Source organism: Diabrotica undecimpunctata, chromosome 3, assembly GCF_040954645.1.
Source record: "Diabrotica undecimpunctata isolate CICGRU chromosome 3, icDiaUnde3, whole genome shotgun sequence".
NCBI classification, from domain to species: Eukaryota; Metazoa; Arthropoda; class Insecta; order Coleoptera; family Chrysomelidae; genus Diabrotica; species Diabrotica undecimpunctata.
In genome coordinates, this window is record NC_092805.1 from 106,434,309 (window position 1) to 106,462,299 (window position 27,991).

At 32.6% G+C, this 27,991-nt stretch overlaps 2 protein-coding genes across 3 annotated transcripts; one reads left to right on the forward strand and one right to left on the reverse strand.

The window, feature by feature from the left end:
- Positions 1–5,262: 5,262 nt before the first annotated feature.
- Positions 5,263–8,675, reverse strand: LOC140435995 (uncharacterized). Of its 2 annotated transcripts, none has more exons than XM_072524708.1 (5): positions 8,475–8,675; positions 7,972–8,167; positions 7,660–7,860; positions 6,600–6,776; positions 5,263–6,371 (listed from the first exon to the last, which is right to left on the reverse strand). In XM_072524708.1, the coding sequence occupies exons 1-5, from the start codon at positions 8,553–8,555 to the stop codon at positions 6,037–6,039; spliced, it is 990 nt and encodes a 329-aa protein (XP_072380809.1). In that variant the 5' UTR covers positions 8,556–8,675; the 3' UTR covers positions 5,263–6,036. The 2 variants fall into 2 exon arrangements, with proteins under 2 accessions (XP_072380809.1, XP_072380810.1); XM_072524709.1 differs by having other exon boundaries at positions 5,263–6,338; positions 8,475–8,670.
- An 11,829-nt stretch (positions 8,676–20,504) lies between these two features.
- LOC140437161 (uncharacterized) lies at positions 20,505–25,445 on the forward strand. The gene is made up of 4 exons (XM_072526503.1): positions 20,505–20,652; positions 24,047–24,190; positions 24,313–24,421; positions 24,725–25,445. The coding sequence occupies exons 2-4, from the start codon at positions 24,077–24,079 to the stop codon at positions 24,826–24,828; spliced, it is 327 nt and encodes a 108-aa protein (XP_072382604.1). The 5' UTR covers positions 20,505–20,652; positions 24,047–24,076; the 3' UTR covers positions 24,829–25,445.
- The last annotated feature ends 2,546 nt before the right edge of the window (positions 25,446–27,991 follow it).

Genomic DNA, 27,991 nt, shown 5'->3' on the forward strand with positions numbered 1-27,991 from the left:
CCCCAGTTTTTTTTACAAATAATGAATGACAAATAACAATTGACAGTTTGAGGATTTGACAATGGTCTTGATCTTGTTCAGTATGTACTACATCCAGGGCAGGAAAGGTTTAACATCTAACCACAGAATAAAAAAACAATCAGAATGCCCACTCTGCTTGTTAAAATAAGTACACGCATCTTATTCGCGCAGACGGAATCACTCATTTTTTAAACGGAACCAGTGTTCACAATAGTTCACATGTTCAGTGTTATGGTGTGCCTTAACAAGTTCAGTGATAGCGTGTGTTAGGGTGTTCGCTGTTTGGGATTAGTGTTATTATATATGTAAAATGTAATACAAACATTTTTATGTTAATGTTAAATTAATTTTTAAAATTACGATTTATATATTTTAAAGTAGAAAATAGTCGTACTCGAGTATACAACTTTAATAAAAGTGGAAAATTTTGACAAGGATGTATAAAAAAATGTACTGTTCTGTCGTAGCTTGTCACTAATTTCTCAATCGCGTGCTGACATACTTCGAAGGCGGCATCTGGTAGTGGGCATTCTAGTTATTTATTCTGTGCTCTAACCCCAAGTTATAAAAAAATGTGAATATTTTGAAATATATTTTGTTTAGGAAATGACGAAATGGACGAAAATGCTCAAGAGTCGCCCCCCAGCGAAGAAGAAATTAGAGAAGCCATTTTAAAACTGAAAATTAACAAAGCTCCCGGTTTGGACAATCTTCCTGTCGAACTCTTTAAGAATGGTGGTGACACCCTTTTTAAACACATGTATAAATTAGTAACCAAAATCTGGCAACGGAAGGAAACGCCCGCGGACTGGAAATTATGTGTAATGCACCCTCTTCATAAAAAGGGAGATATGATGGTGTGTGATAATTATAGGGGCATCACCCTACTTAACGTGGCATATAAAGTATTGTCCAACGTATTGTACAGAAGATTGATCCCCTATGCTGAACAAATAGTTGGGAACTACCAGTGCGGTTTCCAACCCAATAAATCAACAACGGATCAAATCTGCACAGTCAAGCAGATTCTTGAGAAAACGCTTGAGTTCGGAGTCGACACCCACAACATATTCGTGGATTTCAAAGCCGCATATGACTCAGTCAACAGACAAAAACTTCTACAGGCTATGGTGGAATTTCAAATGCCGCTTCATCTTGTTCAACTAACGGAACTTACACTCACAGGCGTAGAGAGTGTAGTCAGAATTCAAAACAACTTTTCCAGACCCTTCCATTGTAAAAATAGACTGAGACAGGGAGATGGACTGTCGTGTCTCTTATTTAACCTTGCACTAGAAAAAGTAATTCGAGAGTACCATATTAATACGAATGGCACCATCTTTAATAAATCTGTACAAGTGGTCGGATATGCAGATGACATAGACATTATTGCTAGGTCCACAGAATCTCTGATCGAAGCATTTCGATCACTAAGGGCGTCTGCACTTAGAATGGGATTAAAAATAAACTCACAGAAAACCAAGTATATGTATTGTACTAGATCATGCAACCAGATTCCTAGACTAAGACAAAGAGAGTATTATTCAGGATACAAAAAAACATTGTGTAAAATATCAATTTGTAACAAATCTCCTAAGTGTATGCAACCTGTGTTGCAATGTGTTGTGTATGGTGCCTACCCGGTAGATCGCTATGCGTCCTGTATTATTGTGATGTTGTGCCATGCGTCCTACTAGAAAAGAAAAAGGGCCATACGAATTATTAGTTTTTGACGTTACAACGTCTTAAATTAGGTTGTGGCTCGGAGTCACTCATGAAAAAGTGTAACGCCCGCTCACGTCTGTTACGATGAGTCACCGAACGAGAGAGAGGCCCGCCGGACCGGCGAATGCCTTGCGTCTCTCTCCCACTCAAACATGATCGGTCCGCTGCGCGCGCAGCACTAGAGAATTAGGCGCGTTGAATCGGTGCGTGCTTGTGTCTCTGTCTTTCTCGAGCGTTCTTGGCGTTGGATTACACATTACAGCAGAAACACTTCCTTTCATTTCATATTTCTCCTATCATCGTCCTATCCTCAACAAAATCACTCAAATAGAAATTAGTTAAGTTTAAGTTTACATGTACAATGTTTAAGTAAACAAAATATATTTCTATAGTTAAAATTTGTGCAATTCTTATTTTCATTCAATTCCTTGTTCCTATTGTGCAATTTAATAATATTCATATCAATAAATATTCTACCGAGAAAAAGACGTTGTCACGTAAAATCTTCGCCCGTAAAACCGACTTTACAGGCAACCGATTTTTTTTACTTAAGAGGTTATAACGCTTCATGTTTTGTTTTTTATCTAAGTCTTGTTAATCTTCAGTTTGTTCATGTAAGAACAGTGCTAAATAAATACCTGTTAACATTGAAAATCCATTCTTTCCCTAAGTAAAAATAATTGAACGAACTCAACGATAATTAAAGGGAAAAAATAACAACATACCCCCCTTATAAATTAACTTAAATACATTATAAAAGTTACTTAATTGTGTGTTTCGTTCGGAAGTGAACAAAATCTGTTGTGGACATGACCTTTTGTCTAAACATGATGTTTTTGTCCAAGCAAAGAGCCTACGCCTTTTGCCGAACATTATATAACATCTTTAGCTGATGAAAATCCAATCGTTGTTCCCCCATACCGAATGTCTGAGATTAAAAAAGCACAGCTCAAACAAGAGCTTGATACACTTCTTACTGATGGAACCATAGAGGAGTGTGAATCCCCATATGCTTCACCTGTAGTACTGGTTCCGAAGAAGGATGGCGGAACTCGTCTTACAGTAGATTATCGTAAATTAAATGCGATCACTAGACCGTATGTCTATCCGCTACCGAGAATAGATAATCTGTTACATGCGACGAAAGAAACACACTACATGTCAACACTAGATTTGAAGTCTGGTTATCACCAAGTTTCTATTAAATTTGAAGACAGAGACAAGACGGCTTTCATTTGCCAATTTGGCACATTTCGCTTTACGCGCATGCCTTTTGGACTGCGTAATGCACCTTCCACTTTTTAGCGACTTATTGACAAATTTCGCTCTGGTTTACCTAATGTTCGTATACTTGCTTACCTAGACGACTTAATTATTCTATCCGCTACATGTAGTGAAGATCTCGTTGACCTCTAGCAAGTATTATCTCGGCTTACAATATTTAAATTACATTTAAATCGTTTAAAATGTAATTTCTGTTGTATTTCTGTCCTTTACCTAGGTCATGTAATCACTTCGTCTGGTATAAACCCTGAGCCAAATAAGATTGCCAGTATTGTCAACCGACCTATTCCGAAAAATGTCAAAGAGCTTACTTCATTCCTACAAGCATGTTCTTGGTTTAGACGTTTTATTGAAGATTTCGCTGACATCACCAAACCTCTATCAAATCTTCTTAAGAATGCTCATTGGACTTGGACCACAAACCAAACCCAAGCTTTTGATCAACTTAAAATTCTTCTGTGCTCTAGCCCTATACTAAGACCGGCTGATCCTAACCTACCCTATACTCTTAGAACCGATGCTAGTTCTTACGCATTGGGAGCTTGTTTACTCCAGGGGGAGGAATCCGAGGAGAGACCAGTGGAATACGCCAGTCGTCTCCTAACAAAGTCTGAACAGAACTACTGTACTAGTGAACTTGAGGCCTTAGCTGTCGTGTGGGAAGTAAATAAGTTCAGAGGATATATAGAAAATTCTCAAATCAAAATACAAAGTGATCACCAGTCTCTAAAATGGTTAATGTATCTCAAATCTCCGTCTGGCCGACTCTCGAGATGGGCCCTGTCATTGATGGCCTATGACTTAAAAATAGATTATACTCCTGGACGTTTAAATGTAGTAGCTGATATGCTATCCCGTCCACCAATTGAAAGTATTGATGTTAATCTTGTCCAAGACTTACCTCAACAAACTGCCAGTGATTTGAAAACAGAACAACTGAATGATCCCGATTTGAGAAAGATCATCGAATCTTTCGAAAACCCAGATACCAATTCCGTTGATTATAAAAGATGATCTGAACGAGGATATTTTACGATGCAAGGTGTTCTTTACAGACACACCCCTGATTTGGACAGCGAAGAAGCACAGCTGGTCGCTCCAAAATCCCGCAACCAAATATACTTAGTGATTACCATGACGCAGCCTTAGCTGGACATTATGGTGCGAACGTACCTATCAACGAATCGCTAGTAGATATTATTGGACTGGTATGCGTAAAACAATAATAGATTATGTAGCGAAGTGCCTGGATGGACTGGCGAACCTTACAAAGCATCTAATCTAAAACCAACAGGACAGTTTCAAACGCCTGTTCAATCTCAACGCTTCGAAACCATGTCCATCGATCTATTCGGTCCACTTCCAGAGACATCTGACGGATACAAGTGGATCTATGCTATTGAAGATACCGCGACTAAATGGGTGGAAATATTTCCTCTTAAAGCAGCTACTGCCGAGAATTGTGCCCACTCTGAGTAGTGTTCTATACCAAGCTCGCGAAAATTACGAAGCGAGTCAAGATCGCACAAAGACATAATATGCCGATAAGTATCGCCGCGCCAATATGACGTTTAATGTGTCGGACAAAGTGCTCGTTGACGTGCATGCTCTTAGTAAAGCAAAGTTCGCCCCGCGTCGCGATGGTCCATACATAATAACCAAGGTGGTTAGCCCAACCAGCTATGAGATATCGTCGCCACAGAACCTAACCAAACCTCTCGGTAAATACCGTGTATCAGCGCTTGTGCCCTATCGTGCTGATGCCGATACCGATGATGGTCCGTCCCCTAACCCGTTGGTTCCCATTCGCAGAAGAGGACGTCCCCACAAAACAGCATTAGCTGTGCCTGATGAAAACCATGTATACGAAGAAGAGAATGACGTTGCTTCGCCTCATACCGATGCCGAGGCACTCCTTCCCACAATAACACCTGACCCGAATGATGACCCTCCTAAGGAACTCTTTCGCCATTGCCTCCGGAGACATCCCGTCCCCGTCCAGAGGCCCACCTACCAGTGTTGCCTTCTGCTCACCCTGTTCTTGCTTCTACTAGAGGGACTCTGCGTGAAGCAAAGGGGGAGGTTGTAACAAATCTCCTAAGTGTATGCAACCTGTGTTGTGTATGTTGCCTACCCGGTAGGTCGCTCTGCGTCCTGTATTTTTGGAAATGTTGTGCCATGCGTCCTACTAGAAAAAGGCCCATAGGGATATTAGTTTTTTTTTGACTTATAAATAACGCTTCATGTTTTGTTTTTTTTTTATCTAAGTCTTGTTAATCTTCAGTTTGTTCATGTAAGAACAGTGTTAAATAAATACCTGTTAACATTGAAAATCCATTCTTTCCCCTAAGTAAAAATAATTGAATGAACTCAACGATAATTAAAGGGGAAAATAACAACATGCCCCCCTTATAAATTGCTTATATGTCCTAATGGCATTATAATAAATTTGAAGGGTGCCTATCCTGTCGAAAACATGATTCAGCTATTTTAAGAGAATCAGGCCTCTACAATGAACTGGAACAATTCACAATATTTGATAATAGGAATTATGTGATTTATGGTGATAAAGGCTATAGTTTAAGAGAACTTCTATTACGACCATACACAGAGAATGAAGTAGTTAGTAATCCTGCAAGACAACAGTTTAATACTGAAATAAGTAGATTAAGGATTGCAGTGGAGGGGGGATTTAACAAAATAATTCAGGAATTTGCATTTTTAGATTTTAAAAAGAACCAAAAAATATTAAAACAAGAAATTGGCCAAATGTATAGAACTGCTGTAATTATGACAAATTGCCACACATGTTTGTATGGTAGCCAAGTAGCTACACATTTTAATGTGCATCCACCCAATCTTGAGGAATACCTTAATAATAATTAATTTGTTAAATAAAAAATTTAAGTTATGTGTACCTTTATTTAATAAAATGTTTGTAAAAAATATGTATTTGATTACAATAAAAATATATTAACCTAAAATGTTATTAATAAGTAATACAAGTTAATGGTTAACATCTGTAGACATTTTTGATAACACTAAATTAATTAATGTTTGTTGATTTTTTAAAGTCTCCAATTGCATTGTCATTCGTTTTTCCTCCATTTCAAGTCTCCGTTCTTCCATTTCTAGCCTCTTTGTTCTTTCGTATCTATCTTGTTCAAATTTCTTTTCTTGTAATACCAACTTTCTTTCTTGAATTGCCAATTCCCTACTTTTAGTTTCAAATGCATTTTCATTTTTGTTTGTTAGATATTGCAGAGTTGTTTGTTTTACACCTACTGGTCCTCTCTTGCATATAGGTGCTAAAAAAATTACATGTTTCAAATGAACCATTTCTACAAAATAAAGTAATAGTTGTTACATTTTACTTTGAAGTAGAAAAATTCATTTTAAAGCAAATATAAAATATGTTGATTCAAATATACATTTATTTCAAAAGCTTATAAAAATTGGATTTTGTAGTCTTTAACAAACTACCTATCTACAAAATTACACTAATATATTTTTGTGATTGTTTCACACTAAAAGTTATTTTTTTTTAACTCAGATTTAAAATCACTTACTTGCAATATTTGACTGTGCTGATTTCCTCTTCAAGGATGGTGTATTTTCTTTGTAAATTTGGCAATCAGCACTTGCTCCTCGTTCATTGTTCTCATCTTCAATCTGGAGTTCAACATCTACTTCTACAAATCCACATGACTGCCAAACATGTTCATCTTCATTTTTATCTTCCATAGCTGCAGAAAATAAACATATGTTAAAGGTGCATGGTGTTGATTATGTAAGGTAATAAAGGCCTCTCTGCACCTCTGCCTAATAAGATCTTTTATGTATACCCTATCCTAAAATGCCAATGCTTCTGGGAAAGTTAATTAGCTTTCTAGATGGCATATTACTTATTTCAAAGGCTGTGAGAGCAACCACTTCAAGAAATTTAAGCTGTTTGCAAAACAATACAACACATTCGCATTGTATGTTCTGTCATTTCTTTAGCATCTCTTCAAGAATTACAGTTCTTACTGTCCAATTTTCCCATGTTTTTTTTTTTTTGAAGGTGCATGGTGTACCTATATGTATCTATAATTAGTTGTTCGGTACTTGTTCGAGGCTGTTGATCTCCACACTTCAATTCAAAAAAAAAATTGAACAAGAAATATATACTCTTTTCCTTCAAATCTTGTTAGAAAAATAAATATACATTACATTTTCAATTTAAAAATCAAGTTTGTAATTGTATTTTTGGATTCTATGTAAATTTATATTATATAAGTGACTCAATAAATACTTGAGATGCCATCACTGAACTACAAGCTAATTCTCTCTGATCATAACTCTTCTGATACAAAGATTTTTCGATTTCAATACTTTTAGTTTTTTTTAAGTTCTTTCTTTTTAGATTTTTTCTGAAGTAAAAAACTATATTTACTCTACTATTTTGGGAACTTAAATATGCATCTAGAACAATTATTAAAATCCCAATTATAATTTTTTTGTTTGTTTTGCAATCTGTAGAAAAATTATAACCTACATTGCATGAACTTTTAAATATTGCAACTTAATTCATGATAGGTAACATAAAATCTTTAGATACGTCCTAATTTATGTTACAAAAAAACTTACTTGACACTTTTGTTGGGGTACACATTACGTATTCAGTTTCAATTTTTCGTTCTGGTGTAGATGTAGAACGAAGTGGTAAAATTTCTTCACATATTGATTGAGAAGTTGATGGCATAACAATGCTAACCTGTTCAGTTTCTCTTGATTCTCTTTGCTCAGTTCTCGAATTCTCTGTAGGGGACTTATATACTTTAGCAGAAGCTGTAAAAAAAACATATACTTAATACCTATTATTTACATTTCTTGGTAACACTATGAAAACATCCAGATTTCTATGAAGATATAATTTATGACATAACTAATAAAACCCACCTTCCCTCCTGCAAGCAGTATTGGGAAACAGAGAAGGAATAGCATCACATTTCAAGGTGGACTTATATCTCGATCCAACATAGCGGGCTTCTGGTCCAAAATGAATTGTGCAAATGCGGTATGACTTTCGGACCCTGTCCATAGGCTTCGCCATCAAGTCTTCTCTACCAATTTGATTAATCCAAATATCATAAAGCTAAAAAAGAAATAGTTTGTTTTTAATATTTTCTGTGAAATAATGTTACACAGTATGTTTCTAGAGGTGCTTTACAAAAGGACAAATAAACAAAAGTGTTGTAGAAAAAGTTCCTAAAACATTGAAGAATTGCCACATTTTTAATGGCGATAATTTTACTTCCTAAAAAACTTTTACCTAATTGTATATCGGCAACAATTCTAATACAAATCATAACGTGAAAGGAAAGAAGTTTGGGACAACATCGGACATTTTAAATCAATTATTAAAAAATAAATAAAATCTTATATCACCATTTTCTACTTACAGCCCTATCTTTTGGAAAAATATGCATTTGAGCATCCTTATTGTAATTATTACAACCATTAACGCAACAGTTAAAAACCATAATTATTTAAATATGATGGCAAAAATTAAAAAAGCAAACAATTATTTAATCGCAAATTAATATAACTCGAAACACTGTGTTGAAAATTGAAACCACAATAAAAATGGCGTACTTGTTTTGTTTTGTTGGTTGCGGTATTGCGCAGTCACAAAGCTTTGCTACGAATCACAAACCATACATACCATACAGTATGTATGGTTTGTGCTACGAATGCTACCATAGCTACGCCGTCTCCCTCTGGTGTCCTTAGGAAATACCAGAGATATGTAACATATCTCTGGGAAATACAAATTTCAGAGGACTGTTAGACTGTTACTCACATAAGAGATACCCGGGCATGTACTTTACTGTGCTTTTACTTGATTTTCGATTCTCTTGTTAATATCATAGTATAAAAAAGAAAACTATTTGTGGTTAAACTGTGTTAATATTAATTCTTATATCAAAGATAATAAACGCATATAGCATTTTTCACATAAAACTAATTCAAGATTTACGACGTCAGAACCCCACAGCGTTGCCAAAACATCAGAATAGTTAGTAAGTGAGGAATTTTTAAAAAGTCAACTATTTGTAAAACTATTATCAAAGAAGATAGACGCTATAGATAAGCGTCTATATTCTTTGCTATTATATTAACAGTAAATACACTTAGTTTAAGACTACTGCAACACACTAAAATACATAAGAAAATATTTTAATACAAAATTATATATTCTAAATTTTAAACTTACCTCTTTTAGGGCTGTAATAGTAAAGACGTCCCGCCATTATTTCTTGTTCACAATTATCTTATATCTTATATGAAAGCTTCTCAGCTTTCTACAGACTATTTATTTATTTTGATATAGCACAATCACAATACACAACAATAATTAAATCTATTATTCTAATATTAATTAAAGCTATTAATCTAAATTGTGTAAGAAATCAAAACATAAACAAAATTCTTACTCTAAAAAAGCGGCAACACTTTATACACTTTTGTCACACGCTGAACGAAGTATTCCGGTATCAGTTGCTTTCAATTATCTAATTCATTTAATTAAAATTGTTATTTTGTTCAATATTAGACTTGAAGAGTTATTTCATAAAATTTATATTATTAATAATAACCAATGTTTTTGGTTATTTAATCAATATAATTCTAAAATTTTCAATATAATGATGATTACATTTTTCTGATTATTACACTATGTTGACATCTATGAAAGATCGAGCAGTTCCGTATGGGCTTCGTATTATTAGCTGTGTTAGAAACATTTGAACTCTAAGGTTGACGTTCTGGAAATTTTAAATACAAGTGACGTCACTTTGTAAAAATCGTGACGTGCAAGTGTTTTACTTTGAAAAATGTTATATGCGTCTATATTCTTTACTTATAAAATATCTTGGTATGTGTAGGTACAGTCTGTCCCAAACCCTTCTTTCAGTGCGTCACTAATTTTGACATAATATAGGATTTTAAGAATGTCGAGAATTATTGCATGTCATTTTAGTTAAATTTGACAGTTGCACGATCGTAATCCCTCTTTTTCTAATTGAAAATAATTTAATCATTTTAATATTAGTCTTTGTTCTTTCTCGATATATCTCGGCATATTTAAAATATTTTTATGACAATAAATACAAAATTTAATTTTCACTGTAAAATGTCTGATAATACTAACCTGGAACGACAATTATTTTATCAGTTGACGCTGTGAAAGTATTGTCAAGATCGAGACCTTCTGCGTCAAATTATATTTATGCGCATCATTGATTGGATATCTATTTAGTGTATTCTAAACTCCAACCAATTATACATCCGTAAGTAGAATTAGCTTTACGATAAATAATTTTCTAAGTTCTATGTATAATAATCACAGACTCACGTTTTTTTCTGTCACTTCTAGCTTAATGTGTTAGAGAGAATTCGATCAACTATGACGCACTGAAAGAAGGGTTTGGGACGAACTATACCTATACAAAAATCGTTTTTACCATATATTTGAATAAAGGCAAACTTCTACATTAACATTAATGCTTGGGGTAAAGAAAGTAATAGATTATTTTCGGATAATTGGTACAGCAAGTACTCATGGCTTGCCGGGAGTGAAATAAAAAACAAACTTTTATGTTGGCCTTGCATCCTGTTTTCGACAAATAGGGCAAACATCAAAATTCGTGGTGTGAATCTGGTTACGATAATTTAAAGGAATTATTTAGGGCTTTACAGAAACACGACATTTCGAAAGATCATACATACAGCCAGATCAAAGTTATTTGGAATACATAGATTTATTTGGAAAACAAAGTTCTATGTTTCATTAAATAATGTCCGATTAACGAAATTGTAAAAAATAATCACGCAGTTTTACGTCGTTTAATTGATATAAATTAATTAATAGAATCAATTAGTTACATTTTGAATAACGTTGAATTTCAGATTCAGAAAACCATTTGCTTTTCGCTAAAAGTAGATGAAACTACTGATATATCATGTCATTCACAATTATTATCAATTATTGTTGTTCAATACGCGTTATCGATACGCGTTTTGCAGACGAAAGACCAGAAATAGCAGTGGCAGAACCTACAGACGACACAACAAGGCCTGAAATCCTAAAAAGCGAGGTAGAATATGCTATAAGGAACACAAAAGGGGGAAAAGCTGCAGGACCAGATGAAATTCCTGTAGAATTGTTAAAACTAATAGACGACGACGCACTTGAAATAATGGTGAACCTCTTTAACACAATTTATAGAACAGGCATCATACCAAAGAAATGGCTCTCCTCTACTTTTGTCACAATCCCGAAGACGAATAACGCCAGAGTATTCAGACCACAGAACTATAGCATTGATTAGCCACACACTAAAAGTATTTTTAAAAATAATTCACAATAGAATATTTAATAAATTAGAAGAGGGCATAAGCGCCACACAGTTTGGATTCAGAGGTAGACTGGGAACATGGGAAGCTTTGTTTGGTCTGAGTGTGTTAATGCAAAGATGTTTGGATGTAAACCAAGACCTCTACGTAGGTTTCATAGATTTTGAGAAGGCCTTCGATAAAGTCAGACACCAAAAACTGTATGAAATCCTAAGAAGCAAAAACATCGACAGTCGCGACATTAACATCATATCCAGGTTGTACTGGTGACAAACAGCAAAAATCAAAGTTGATAATGAGTTAACCGAAGAAATTGAGATTCGTCGAGGTGTGCGTCAGGGTTGTGTGCTTTCTCCACTATTATTTAATATATATATATATATATATATATATATATATATATATATATATATATATATATATATATATATATATATATATATATAGCGAAACAATATGTCACGAAGCGCTCCTAGAGCAAAACATTGGTATGAACATTAACGGAGAGTTAATTAACAATATACGATACGCCGATAACACGTTAATAGTAACAGATAACCTAGCAAATTTACAGTTTTTGATGGAAAACATAAACACCCATACCAAAAAATATGGTCTAAAACTGAACATCAAAAAGACTAAATTCATGATTGTAACAAAGAAGCTATACACCAATGTGAATTTAACCATAAATAATCAGCCAGTTGAAAGAGTTACGTCCTACAAATATTTGGGGGTTTGCTTCACTGATACTAATGACCAGACAAGAGAAATCAAGAGGCGAATAGAGATAGCGAGACAATCGTTTGTCAAAATGAAAAAGGTCCTATGCAGCCGGGACATAAATATAAACTTAAGAACGAGAATGTTAAGGTGCTATGTTTTCTCCGTTCCGCTATGCGGCATGGAAGCCTGGACACTGAAAAAGATAAACATCAAAAACATTGAGACATTCGAGATGTGGTGTTACAGGAGTATGTGGAAAATACCATGGACAGAAAGAGTAACAAATCAATATGTTCTGCTGAAGATGGGGAAGGAATGCGAAGTCATAAAAACCATACAAACGAAAAAAACTGGAATATCTGGGCCACATAATGAGAGGAGAAAAGTACTCTCTGCTTAGACTCATAATCCAATGAAAAATCTCGGGAAAGAGAAATGTGGAACGTAGGAGGATTTCCTGGTTGCGAAATTTAAGGGAGTGGTATGGGTGCAGTTCAATACAGTTGTTCAAAGCTGCAGCCAACAAAGTAAAGATTGCTGTGATGGTAGCCAACCTCCGATAGGAGACGGTACTGCAAGAACAAGAAGAAGAAGATACGCGTTACTTGGTAATATTTATGAGAGGTTTTTAGGTTTTAAAGACGTGAGTAACAGCCATAAGGCAGAATATATTTTTGGTATTAAAAATAAATTGGCAGGGCAAACATGACGGCGCTGCCGTGTTGTCCGGTGAATTGAATGGTCTTCAGGCAAAAGTTAAAACTATTGCACCCCAAGTTTTATTTACTCATTGTCGTGCGCATATAATAATTTAGTTTTGCAGGATACGTGTAAAAACATTAATTTTCGTAAGGATAGTTTTTTTCATTATAGACGCAGTGACATTTTGGATTCGCTTGATATTTTCGAACTCCACAAAAAAAAACAAAGGCATGACACAGACACAGATCTCGAAAACAGAATACATTTTGAGATTTTGAATATTATAATGATGCAAATAGATACTCGTTCTTCGAATTTTAAAGATTTGCAAATTTTTGACCTCTTTAACGATTCAAAATTTAAAAGTTACGTCAATGAATATCCAAGATATCTGTTGGGAAAGTTAATTAGAAATTATTCATCATTCTTTAATAAAATAAAATTAGAAAATAAATTAAAAGTTTTATATCCTGGTCCAAATATTTTCGGAAGGTGGGATAAGTTACAAGATATGTATAATTTTATATACTACAATTCATCACAACAAACTGTTGTCGAAATCAATAAATTATTGTCATTAATTCTTTCATTACCATCAATTTCTGTCCCAAATGAATGGGATTTCTCTTGCCTAAAACCCCAAAACGTATTGTCCAAACACCATGAAACAAGAGAGAATGTCAAGCTTGTCTCAAATGTCAATAGAAAAAAAAATCTCTCAAAAACTAATAAATTTTACGATGACGTTATAATACATTTCGTTACTTTCAAACAACGTAGACTAGAGTTAATTTATAAACATGTTTAGGTTCTAAATTTATAGGAAAAAAAACAAAAAATCTCCTATGATGATTGAGCCTTTTTATTAGACGGGATACCTATCTGAAGAGACAAAAAAACCTTTTCGACCCTGTCTCCAAAGCCACGAGCCGCCACTGCTTTTGATCATTGTGGCTTTTGATTACGTTAAATTAAAGTTACCTTTTTACAAGTGGGGTGAAAGGTTTATATTTTTTATCGCTGGGACATAGCTATGATATAAAATTCAAGGTAGTAAACAATAATAAACAAATTTAAATGCATTTACAATATGTATATAATACTTCGTACATATTATAGGAACCGAATAGCCATAGTATAAAATATATTATTATTTATATTACAAAAATTACAATGTACTTTAGTACTATGTACTATTATATCCTATACCAAATAGCACAGCATTCACAGCACATTTACATGCTATATTATGCTATGTCGATTATGTCGAATAGAGGGGTTATGTTGGTTTTTAATTTTTGGTTTGCCGTTCACAGCGACTCTCTGCAACACAGGGTCGGATTCATAATAACTACGTTTGGTTTATATTACTTTTGGTCCAAGCTCACATACAATGGACTCAATGGTAATATTGTTAGTTGCACTGAAACAGATCCTTTAAAATTGTCTCAAACTCTTTTATAAGTTTTTATGCTCTCAGAATATCAGACTTAAGCTAGAGATCATAAAATTAAACCAGTAATTATAAAAACTATAAATTAAATATATAGAGGGGAATCCATCGAAATACGAAGCTGCAATACCTGTGCCACGTCATCGAAGATTCAGGGCAGGAGAAGTATATGAAGAAATATTCAGAGCTGAGTAATGAGATATAAAAGAATGTATAAAATAGTATAGAATGTATAGAATAAAAGAATGCATTTTAGTTAGATATGCTAATAAATTGGATGTGTTACAAAAAAGCTGTTTAATTGAATATTTTGAAAATTGTACTAAATATATGCCGAAAATAAAGTTTTATGATATCTTTATTTACAGAAGCTAAACTTTTCGGCTCTATTTTATTTATGAATTATTTGTATTTCAAGAAAATTTGATGTTACATTTTTAAGAATTATTGTAGCAGCAAATCTTAAAATTATAATTTATTAAGATAATCTGTTAGCCGAACAAAACTTTAGCATAGACCAGTACAATTTTGAGCTAGTAAATAAGTTTCCCTATTCGGGTTCTCTCATAACAAGCGATAATGACATATCTGACGAAGTAAAACGAAGGGTACTGATGGCGAACAAATATTATTTTTGACTAAATAGGTAGCTAAAAACAGAAATTTAAGCCAAAAAACCAAATTAACACTATACAGAACACTCATCCAACAGTGCTGACATATGGGTTAGAAACATGGATTATCTTCAAAACAGAAACAAATCGTCTGTTCATCTTCAAAAGGAAATTACTACCCAAAATAATGAGCGCAATCCGTGTAAATGGTATTTGAAGAAAACGATATAATTTAGAATTGTACGTGAAGTATAAAGAAATAGTTAATGGTAGATATGTAATATCTTTCATAAAAATAGGTAAGCTTAGATGGGCTGGACATGTGTCAAGATCAAATAAAAATTACCCAGCCGGATGAACCCTATTAGCGGCACCAGTAGGAAATACGAATTGAAGTAGACTAAGACTCGAAGACTGAGATGGAGGTATCGTGAAGACGAAGACACGAGGAAGATCGATAGAAACGAAGGCTTAACTAGGGCTATAGCACCACTGATTATGGTGAATTTGTTTCATCACTGGATCTTCATATTTTATAATCCATGACCAAATCCCAACCAAAACGATTTTAAAAATATTGATATAATTAAAAACCCGAAATCGGCTAAATATTCAAAATAGATTTAATCAAATACAAATTGGAATTCAAAAAATTGCAGTAATTGAAGAATAAATGTGTTAATATAGAAATGCAGCATTACTACTATATTAAAAACCAGTGAGTAAATGTTGTCAATAGCTAATGATTTCGGAGGTTGATACTCATACACTGATACTCATTTTTTGTTGTAAGGTGTGTTTATGTTTTTTACTTTGATTCGTTTAAGAATGTGTAGGTATACATTATTTTATAAATGTTCTTCTAAATCCATGACCGTTGTCTATCGTTGGATATCATGTTGGCTACCATATTCGCTATCGTGAGTTGATTGACAGCAGCTCTAAATAATAATGTAGTCGATTTTCCGTACCATTGTCTTAGATTTTTCTTCTGTTGTTCTTCTTCTACCAGGAACACGTTTACCTTGGATCTTTCTCTGAATGATCAGATGTGAAAGTTCATATTTTTCAGGGTGTCACATAATGTGACCCAGGTATTCCAGGTTGTGTCTCTTTATTATAACTGACCAGTTGTGTTGTTTGTTTCAGGCATCTAAGGACCTCTGCTTATTCGTAGCAGTCGTTTATATAATCACATTTTAAAGACTTCCATTCGTAAAAGCATCACCTCATTTAGGGTCCATACTTCCACTTCATACAGTAGCTCTGCAAACATGAACAGTGTGCCATTCGAACGCGAAGGTCAATGCTAAGATTGCAAAGTACGTTCCCTATTTTTACAAAAGTGACTCGGGCTTGTTCTATACGGCTTTTAGTTTCTACGGTTGGATCCCAGCTGACATTGATATTACTGCCGAGATACACAAGTTTCTCTTCTCTTCCATTGCGACATCTCCGACTTTTATACCGTCATCCTCTATATAGTTTTGTTTGCTAACTATCATATATTTAGTTTTCTTAACTTTGAGTTCTGGTCCGTACTGATCACATATTTATTTTATTTTGTTCATTAGGTTTCAAGGTCTTCTCCCCAATTAGCCAGTATAGTATTTTTCATATAAAAATGCGTGCACGTCACAATTAAATATATATATATATATATATATATATATATATATATATATATATATATTTCTATTCTATATATGTTTTGGCAACACTGTGGGGTTCTGACATCGTAAATCTTGAATGACGTGCACGCATTTTTATATGAAAAATACTGTACTAAGGTATCTTCGGCATATCTAAAATTGTTTACGGTTACACCATTAACAATAATACCTTCTGTTCTCTCCATTAGGGATTCCTTAAATATTTCTTCTGAATACAATTAAAGAGTAAAGGCAATAGTATACAATCTTGTCCAACTCCTCTTTTTATAGTTATTTCATCTGCCAGTTCTTGTTCTACTTTTATTCTTGCCACTTGATGCCCGTATAGATTTGTAATTATTCGTAAATCTTTATCGTCCAATCCAGCTGTTTTCAAGATTTCTAGCTTGTTGGTATTTCCAAAGCTTTTTCAAAATCGATTGCACAGATGTCTACATTTTGATTTATATCTTTGCATCTCTGGATCAGAACTTGGATACTGAACAAGGCTTCTCTTGTACCCAAGCCACTCCTAAATTTGAATTGAGTATTGATAATTATCTCCTCTAAGGTCTTGTATATTCTGCTATGTATTACTCGCAGGAAGATCTTTAAAACGTTACTCATCAGACTCATTGTCCGATAATCACTGTATGTCTTTGCACGATGTTTCTTTGATATTGTGACAAAATGCCGACTTAAGCCAATCAGTTGGCAATGTCCCAGTGTCATAAATTCTGTTAAAGAGACCACACAGTCGTTTAATTATATTTTCTCCCAAAAACTGTAGTATCTCAGCACTTACTTCATCGGGGCAAAGTGCTTTTTCATTTTTTGTTGTTTATATTGTCCATGTATACTTACTTTCTGTTATTATATGGATCTGTTATAGCAATTGGTGTAGTGTCCTACTCTTTCATCTTCAAATAATTCAGAAATGTCGTTTTTCCATTCTTTTGATTTTATATCTAATATTCTGTGTCCGTTTTTATCTTCTAGACTTTGGGATAGTTGTTTCCGTTTGACTCCGGTGATCTGTTTAATTTCTTATGTAGATGAAATGTATCGTGTTTCTTTTCATATTGTTCAATTTCATTGCATTCTTTAATATGAAATTGTGTTTTCGCATGTGTTATCTTCTGCCAGATTATTTCGTGGATCCTCTTGTAACCGTTTTTATCTTTATTTCTAATTTCGCTTCTTTGATACATGAGTCTCAGTATTTCTTCTGTCATCCACCCTTGTTTTCTTCTTGTTTTTACTATACTTAATTTTTTTTCTTTACGTCTTTAATATTTATTTAACACTCAGTCAGTTTTCCTTATTACTTTTATCTTTGCTTGATATCAACTTTATTTTTCGTTCTAATACACTGGTGATTTCTTGTTTTACAGTATCAGTTGACCAGTACAATAAAATACCGTTTAATAAATACAGAAATAGAAAATACTTCTGTGATTGATTGGTTTATGTATTTATCTTTAGAGTAGAGTAGGTAAAGTTAGATTAATTATAAAGTTAATTTTCATTTCATAACATAGACTAGCACAGAATGCCAACAATCTTAATTACTTAAAAATTTTGAATGTCATTTATACACACATATATATATATATATATATATATATATATATATATATATATATATATATATATATATATATATATATATATATATATATATATATATATATATATATATATATATGTTATATGATTATTGTTAAATATTAAATTGTATTCGAAAACTGAGTCTTCCCAAGGAGATCTTTCTGCCTTTCTCGTTGACATCGATATGTTCGCGATAATCTATCCTTTTTTTATTGAAGTTGGTTTTTAGGATTCCCGTTTCACCTATAATGTTAGGTAACTATATGATTTAAGTGATGAATGAAAGTAAAAATTTAATTGTACGTTTTTTTGTGCAAGGTTTTCTACAGTATTATAATGTAGGCTAAGGCTGTATTTTAACGATTACTCATGTATTATTTTTATTTAGTGGAGATTTTGTAAATTTGTAAAGAAATCTTAAACATGCTTCTTTGTTTTCTTTCTACGTAATTTACAGCAGTAGAAAAGAAACAAAAATAAAAAAATATTGTGGAGTAACATAAGGAGCAAAAGTCAATAAAAACGTCGAATCTAGCTGTATCAATATCGAACTCTTTGTTACAACTAACGGCATTTATATATGTATTGATATTTAATATTAATAATACAGCTAAAAGAAAAAATGATAAATGAAAAATTTGCAATAAGGATCAACAGGAAAATCGGGTCAACAAGAAGATTTAGTAAAAGGCAGAACGGTAAAAAAACAGTTTACTATGTATTTATATATAATATAGTATAGTATATTATACTAGCGGACCCGACAGACTTCGTTCTATCAAATAGATTCGGAATATGGCAGTTTATTTCTTTAATTATTGAATAGAACCGTCACCATGATGATAGTGCGGTGTGTGAGGGTCAGCTCGGGTGACCTAAGTATCTTCGCTTCCAGAACTTTGGCCACCCTTTTGGACCCACTAAAAACCCGGACTATGATATCTGCCAGGGGGCTTCAAAATAAGAGGGGAACTTAAGGTTCAAACCTGATTGAAAAATAATCTAAAGGGATAGTGGAAACCTAAATGTGACAAATATTTATAAAGTGGATGCTTCAATGACAAAACACAGGGGACTGGGACTGGGGTAATATAACTTCTCTTCTATATCTCTGGAAAGACACCTGAGCTCAATGATAAACTCAATATTTTTTTGTAAAATATAACTCAGAATAAATCTACAATTAAATATGAACAAAGGGGACATATTATCAGGTCCACAACTTACTTTTAGATCAATCTTAGATATAAATTCAAATACATCTAATACAGTAATATCACAAATTTCAACACAAAGACTATTATCAGAGTTTACAGCTGGATACTCTGTATTATTAGTAACACAGATTGAATTTATAAAATTACTAAACAAATTTGCTATATTTTGGTAATTATCAGATGTTATATTCTCATATTTTATTGTGTTTGGCAAATCAAAACATTTTCTTTTATTATTTACATAATTCCAAAAATCTTTTGTATCATACATAGCAGTTTGTAAATAATTTATTTGAATCTGATGACATGTTTTGTAACAATCCCTAAATTCTTGACGCAAATTTGAAAAAAATCATAATCCTACTTAGATCCTGTCATTTTGTATTTTGCATGAGCAATAGCCCGCCCTATCTTGGGCTCAGTATCATATATTATTTATCTATGGCTCAGTATCATTAACCTAGATATGAGCCACAATAGACCTTTTACGTCGAGTGGAAGGGTGGTTAAGTACCCACTCATATTATTTAATCTAACCTAAATTAAGCTAAGTACGTCCCTGCTCTCTGCATCTAGTTGATATGAAAATTGGTTGAGAGCGGCCATATTTTTAATAAAATTGTAAGCCAGAAGTATGATAAATGCTTGGTGAATGCTTTGTGAGCAGATACTAATATGTCCCAATTTTAAATTTTACAATGCTAATCTTAATCTTAAATACTAAATGTTATTAAAAAATACAGTCGACTCTTCTGTAGTATCTTTTATCGCACTCTTACGTTATATTCCATCTCCCATTTATTATTGATTGATTAAAACAAGTATATAAGAAACATTTTATGTTTACAAAAAATGTACATATAAAAAAATATTAATAACCTAATTATAAACAAGATAATGACTCATACTGTATCTTTGTCTTGTAGTCAAATTCTTTACAGTTACTACAGCCCTATCGATTTTTTGTTCACCAAGAAAACTGTCTAAATAGAAAACTTATTTTTATTGTTTGTAATAATTAAAAGAGTAGTTTGGTTACAAACTATAAGTAATGAATTATTGGAAGGGAATTAAAAATAAATAAAATACAATTTGAAAAGAAAAACGGTTGAGATTAGAAAAGGACAATGATTTGTTTATTTGCGAACGAAGTCTCGTGATTGGTCGGGTGGTTTTGGCGGGTAGCGAAAGCGACCTCATCGGAACGCTTTGGAACGATCGGCATAGCCAGCTAGCGTGTGTGTTTGGTAAGTCGATTTTATTTATCTCTTCAATATTTAATATAAAATCATAGGAATTTATTTGGTTTTGTACAAAATTACTAGCAAATATTAGTTTTTTTACTCTAATTAACTGCGTAAGTGGTTTTGTAGTGTGTAGTATGGTTTTAGAGCAATTAATTTCCAAGTGTAATAAAGCTATTTATTTTGCCTGCCATGGCCGACCAAAATTCACTATCAAAGCCAACTAAACTCATTTCACGACTTCGAAAATTAATTCCTCTGTAAGTATAGGCGGTTTTTAGGCGATTTTTATTCGAAATTGTAGCTAATTTTTTCTTTTATACTTTAGTATCGCGTTTTGGGACGTATAATGGGCATTTTATTCTAAAAATATTTGGGTGTTGGCATAGAATTTTAATATTGTATTATTTTAAGCATTTGAGAATGGCGCGCTTACGGCGTCGAATTTTTTGAACAAATATTCGGGCAGAGTATCCTTTCTGTGAAGTATTGTTAAATAAAATCATCGTCAATAAATTTGTTGTTCTTGTTATCAGCGTATAATTGGATCTAAAAATAATTACCACAAAAGTTTCGAGTGTTTATTGATTAATTTAAAATTTCCGGAAATGTAAACAGTTTTTTTGATAAAGTTGCAGAGCTTTGTTAATTGAAGGCCATGGGGTTGTTGACTCTATTACTTGTTAAAATTAAAACATATTTTGATGACCATAGTTTCTGATTTTGCGTCGATGTTTTTCAGACGCTCAAGGTTAGTCACAATCACTTTGATCCAAAAAACTTCGCGATAATTGTCAATATTGTGGGTTTGAGCGCCATATGAGAGAGCCAAAATTTTGGTAGGTAGATGAAGTGAAGAGGAAGACTGGAAGACACAACTTCGCTGGATCACATGACGTCGTTCTTGTTGTTACCCTTAATAGCGCAAGTCCTAGGAATGAAAATTCTTTTTTTTGTGTGCCTCTGGGAAGATGGCGTTGCTTAGTTATTGACTACATTGATTATCAATTAATTTTCTTATTAAGTTGCCTGGTTTTATTCTTAATCCCATAAGAGGAAATTTATCTCCATGGGGGTGCAGTGATTATTTATTGTTGATACTTTTTCCAGTTACTCAAATAATAAAAGATTCAATTTTATTTGAAATTAAAAATATTGTTTCTTCCATATCATTTAACTTCAAATACTTTTCTTGTGTCTCCTCCCATTATTTCATGTATAATAATAATATTACTTTTTTGATAATATTCGAAATAATTTATTTGTTATGCTAGTCATGACTATGCCATTAAACTTAACCAACATATGTGCACTTCCTTAGTCACTATGATTCTTATCTGTCCAGTCTGAGCACTGTTTAAAACATAAATAATTAACTAAATTTAGTCTAATTTAAATTACATCATATCAAATACATCACCCTATTTACTGGAGAAAAATATATTTGGTTTCTACATGGGGTTTTGTGATCCATTTACAATTAGTTTCACAAATTGTGACAAGCTTTAGCTTTATGAGGATTTTTGTGTGAAATGTGTTAATCCCTGGCAGGTAGAATACAGGTGTTTTTTGTTGCCAGAGAGTCCAAAATTTACTTCTCAAGATCTACAACTGAATCAAACAGAAAAACCAGATCTTATAAATCTAGAACTCAGCAATATAAATTTTCTTTTGTTTTCCAATAACATATAATGTTTTTATGACCATTTCTGACTAAATTATACTGCTGTTACTATTTTTTTTATATTCAAACATTAGCATTTACAGGTGTCTGAAATGCTTAATGCTCAAATTTTTTGTTTATCAACCTTTTCCTCTCCTCTTTCCCTTTTAATGGTTATTTAATATCATATGCCTCAAATATACACAGATAAAGCCGTTAAACAGTACACTTTTATTATATTATTTTATGGATTCTGCAATTTTTAATTTATATAAAACACAAACCAATAAATATTTGTTTTTTTCGATATTCATTGCAATTAATTATTGGAGTTTTTTTTGGCACTTACCCTTTGAGCTATTAGCAAATTTCCATATGTAAGCAAACGCATGTGTTGATTTTTGCCCTCTCATTCGTCAAGAGGCTATTAAATATAATTTATTGCCTTAAGCCAGACAGATTCCCATTTTACAGATCCAAACTTGCCAGTCTGTTTAAATTCAAATTGTAGCGTGTTGCTTTTTAAGTTAATATATTGTGTGTTATATGTTATAGTTATTGTTAAGTTATTTACTGGTCGTGTTATTTAAATGGTATGTTTTTATGCCTTGATAAACTTATGACAATGCTACTTTATTCAAAATGTTCACTTTGTTATGTATCTCTCAGTGAATGAATATTTTATTTTAGCACATTTTTCTTCAATGGAATATTAAATTTTGCTCACAATGATTAAATTTCAAGAAAATCTTTTTTAATAGGTGCAAAAGTAAATATTTTTAAAAATCATATAATATACTTCAGTATGACCCTGTTTGGCTTACACATGCATATATTGACAGATGGGAGTATGTAAAATGAATGTAGTTTAGATGTAAATTTCAACACTGCCTAATCTTGTTCTGTTATGCATCATTTGTAGCTACCTTCACCTCAACATTCTCTAAACTCCAAATTAGTTATAAACAAGAACATTGTCATTTTAACATTGTTAAAACTTGAATTCCTGTTATCAATGGTCCTTCACCATATTGCTATCTTTGTTTAATGTATTCTATTATGAACAGACCAGGGACTTAATTCCATGATTTTAGATTCTTTGCGTAGGAAAGAGCTCTAGTATAAAAAATGCCATGTGTGCAAAAAATGAGCTATACTAATATGCAAGGATTCTCCAGACTGTTTAAAGATTCCAATTGAGTAATAAAATTAGTAATCTGCAATCAGTAATGGGCAATTACACACATTTATCTATGGGATGTACTTTAGTTGTTCCTTCAATCTTTTCCCATATTCTAATCATAGTGTATTCTGATTCAATATCAAATATTTATAAACATGCTTTGTATTTCCTCTGATAAACTTTTCCTAAAATTATTCTTTTACATGCGTTTTCAAAAAAGTTTTCTTTTAGTGTCACAAGAGTTAAAAATTTTTCTCTTGAAAACCCTTGTTAATTCTCACCTAGTGATCACAATCATTTGTCATTATTTCTTTAAAATCATTCCATTGGTTGTTCTTGTTTGTACTTCAGGAAGTATAAGCTGTCATGTTTTTCATTGATTGATCAAAGTTGATCTGTTGGAATATTCTAATTATGCCAAAAATTGTTAATGATATTAAATACTATTTAGATATTTGTATTTTATGCGGATTTGCTCTTTAAAAACCAGTATTAACAATTTTTTTATTTTGTGAAATTAGTTCTATTTAAAGTTTTAATTCTTCTTTTAGTTCTATTTTACATAAATCAACAAATCAACCATGTCTGATGATGCAGCTACAACACCTTCAAAGCGAGGACGCAAAGCTAATGCAGAAAAAGCTGAAAAAGTAGAAAAAGCAGAGAAGAATGACACAAAAAAGAGGGGAAAGAAAGTAAGTCATTTATTAAAATTATGTCAATTTGCAATTTTATATTCTGTGATATTCTTTATATTTTTTGAGCTTTCTTACTTTCTGTGCTATTCTTTATCATCATATATTTTTAATTGTTTTAGGAAGTAGATGATGACGATGCATCACCTGCAAAGAGGGGTAGAGGCAGGCCAAAGGGAACTACAAAAAAGAAGAGCCCAGTCAAACCCAAAGGCAAATCTGCTGGAGCATGTAAGTATTTTTTACATTTTCTTTGAATATGTACATGCAAAAAAAAACTGAAGCCAACCAAATAGAAGAAAGCCCAAAGAATATTTGACTAATACATTTGATGGATGCAAAATTATCCTATAGTGAATTTTCTTGTATAAAAATATTGAAGTTCCACTCCTGCCTTATATAAAAAAATAATTTTATTTTGAACTATTTCCATATAACTTACACCCCACATACCTTTTTCTTTGAACTTGTTTTCATTCAATGTTGAGATGTTAATCATCCAAAAAAATTGTGTTATAATTTACATTTTTTTAGCACGAGGCCGTGGCAGACCAAAGAAGAAAGAGGAACCCAAGGACTCAGGAGATGAAGATAATGACGATAATGATGCCGGAGAAGAGGAAGAAGATGATGATTAAATGTTAAGTCTTAAATAAGTTTTGATTTTTTTGCCGCACCCATGTATTTGGGCGCCAATCTTACAAATATGTCGTTGAAAATATTTTTAATAACTTTGGTTTATTATTGTATAGCAAAAATATCATTCCGTATGTGTCTTTGTGCCATTAGAAACACTAACTCACCTACACTGCCAAATTTGGCTGGTTAAATTTATATAGACCAATTTTTGTGGTTTTATTGTCAACAGATAATACTTGAGGGACTAGATGTTTCCCTTCAACCAGACTGAATTGATTTTTTTATATTTTGGCTTATAAAATTAAAAATTATACATAATCATTGCCTATGGCAACACTGTTAACCTTAAAGTACAAAGAAAGTACCATATTGGTTGTTGTGGAAATACATCTAGTTTCATAATGATTATATCTCCAAATTGAGTGGTGAAAGGTAGTTAGCATTGACAGTTATTTACATGTTTTTGTGGATTGGTGGGCGCACAATAATATCTTTTAGTTTGTAAGCTGTGTAAGTTAATATCTTAGATATTCGAATTAGTTAGTCCTTTTCTGGATCTGTGTTTCAGTGTAATAGTCTTGGTCAAAATAATTTAATAAAAATTACATTTTAAGAATTTAACATTTATTATATAACTTAACCCTTAAGGTAATTGTGCTCATGACATTGTTTTATGAATTATGGTCTGGTCTACAGCAATTTTCTCCATTTAGTCCTTTAATTGCATCCAATAGACAGCCTAAATTGAATAAATCGGTCACATCATGAGGAACAACGAAAAATATGGGTTGCTGCAATTAATTCTAGGAACTAAGAAAAAGTAGAAGGAAGGGAAGGATTTCTTGGCTGAAAAATCTATGTACATGGTTCAACACAATGACAAATCTTTTCAGAGCCGTAGTTTGCAAAATACAGATTTCCATGATGGTCGCCAACATCTGAAACGGATAGGCACTACAAGAAGAATATCCAATATGACTTTTTCCACTGGAAATTTTTATCAATGTCTGGTCATTAGAGTGCATTAATTCTAATTTTCTTGTCTATTCTATCTACAATAATTATATGATTTTTATAATCATAATATGACACATATTAACTTCTTTTTCCTCTTTATAAGCAAATCTGCTTGTTCATTGGCGGATTAATAGGTATGGAAGGTTGTCACTCATCTTGAAGGAGGTTGTCTGGAAGGAGACACGAGTATGTGGTTATTCCATTCTTTTTTTTCTATTTGGTGTCCATTCAGTTGTACACTGTATGTTACATTTTCTTCTAATGTCTTCACTTCTCTTTCGATCTCTGTATTTCCTGTAACTCTTCTCAGTACTCTCATCTTTGCAGTTTCCAGTAGCCTTTGCGTTGTGGCTGTGTTGGGTCTTGTTTCTGAGAAATATTATTGGTCTTACACTGACTCAATTAATTAATCGAATAAATTCTCGACTTTATCCCAGTGTTAATATGTCTGTTTCGCCATATAGTGTGCTGCCAGTCTATTTGCTTTTTGTACTTGATCTCTCACTTCTTTGTCCAGGTCTCCATACAGTGCAATTTTCAGGTATTTTAATTCCATTAATTGTTCAATACTGATGCTATCAATTTCTATTTTACATCTAGTTGGTTTTTTTCTGACTACTATTGTTTTAGTTTTCTGAGATGAGATTGTCATATTAAATTCTTTTGCTCTTATGTTAAATCTGTGGACCAGTCTTTGCAGACTATATTCATCTTGAGCTATCAATATTGTGTCATCTGCGTAACAGAGTATTTTTATATTTTTGCTTCCCATTCTGTATCCTCTTCCTTTGTTAACGCATTTGATGATTTCATCCATGATCAAATAGAAGAGCATGGGGCTCATTGAATTACCTTGTCTTATTCTACTGCCTATTTCTACAGGTTCTTTAAGTTGTCCGTCTATTCTGACTTCCATTTTGTTGCTTTGGTAGATGTTTACGATAGTTTTTATAATATTGAAGGGAACTTCTGTATCATACAGAAGATGGATTACATCAATTTTACTCTGTCAAACGCTTTCTTTAGGTCAATCAGACACAGAAATGCTGATCTATTATGTCATTTGTCAGTAATTTGAAACCATCTTCCACTATGAAAACTCTGTTGTTCATCTCTAAATTTATCCTCTGATTTATTAGCACTTGTAAAATTGTAGTTTTTTTTACTGATCTGATATAAAGAAATATAACAATACAGGGGGATCATATGATAAATGAGGATATTATAGTCTTCCACGCTATTTTTCGTCTCAACATAAAAATACAAAAGGATTAGATAATGCAATGTAGTAATGTAATGCAGAGCTGGCTCATTAATGGGTGCCATATCATTATCATTGGATCTACATTTTCATTGATCGGGTTTGGATGTGAATTGACTGAAGGAAATGAAATTTGAATAGGCGGCAGAAGATGTGGGGGACATTCTTGATAATAATGTTGTGGCTGATAAAGAATTACTAATGGTTTGTTTACAAAGGTTACATTCTGTTTAGGTACCATGGTTTTACGAATTTGGTCAATATGACGTTTTAAACAATAACCATCATCAAGTTGGACTTGGTAATGTAACAATCCACTCGTTGTGTTTCCTTGGTAATACCTTATTTGTACTAATTACTATTTAAATGGGAATAAGCCACAATTAAAGGTTAAAGTATGGTTATTGACGTTTCAATTTCCACTTCCGAAATCGTTCTCAAAATACAAACATTATAAAATTAAACAAATTTTTGTTTTTCTGTTAGTGAACAATTCTTCTAATAATTTAATTTTATCTAACTCATTTATATTGACAATTCAGACATACATTATACATTTTAAAGTAGACGACTTTAAAATGATATTGCCAATATTGTTGAGTTGCGCTCCTGGGACGACTTTACTTATAAGATAGTTCATTCGATTACATGAAATGAACTTTAACTTGAGAATATCCATCAGAAAAGATCATAGCATGTAATTCGTCTTTAAAAAGACAAATGTATGCCATGATGACAGTAAAATTCTCCTGTTAGTGATTCCATAGTAAATTATGAGGGAAAAACCAGGAAAAAAACCTCATAATACTATCCTGACATGGTAAGTATTTGGTCGTGCATTTAGTTTACCTTCAATAAACACCAAATTTTGATTTTATATGTTT

Excerpts from the sequence above, each read along its gene's own strand:
- LOC140435995 (XM_072524708.1), bottom strand. The coding sequence starts at position 8,555 with ATGGTTTTTAACTGTTGCGTTAATGGTTGTAATAATTACAATAAGGAT. Across the intron at positions 8,168-8,474 it reads TTTTTCCAAAAGATAGGGCT|CTTTATGATATTTGGATTAA; the intron begins GTAAGTAGAAAA and ends TTTCTTTTTTAG. Across the intron at positions 6,372-6,599 it reads AGCACAGTCAAATATTGCAA|AAATGGTTCATTTGAAACAT; the intron begins GTAAGTGATTTT and ends TTTATTTTGTAG.
- LOC140437161 (XM_072526503.1), top strand. The coding sequence starts at position 24,077 with ATGTCTGATGATGCAGCTACAACACCTTCAAAGCGAGGACGCAAAGCT. Across the intron at positions 24,191-24,312 it reads CAAAAAAGAGGGGAAAGAAA|GAAGTAGATGATGACGATGC; the intron begins GTAAGTCATTTA and ends TAATTGTTTTAG. Across the intron at positions 24,422-24,724 it reads AGGCAAATCTGCTGGAGCAT|CACGAGGCCGTGGCAGACCA; the intron begins GTAAGTATTTTT and ends ACATTTTTTTAG.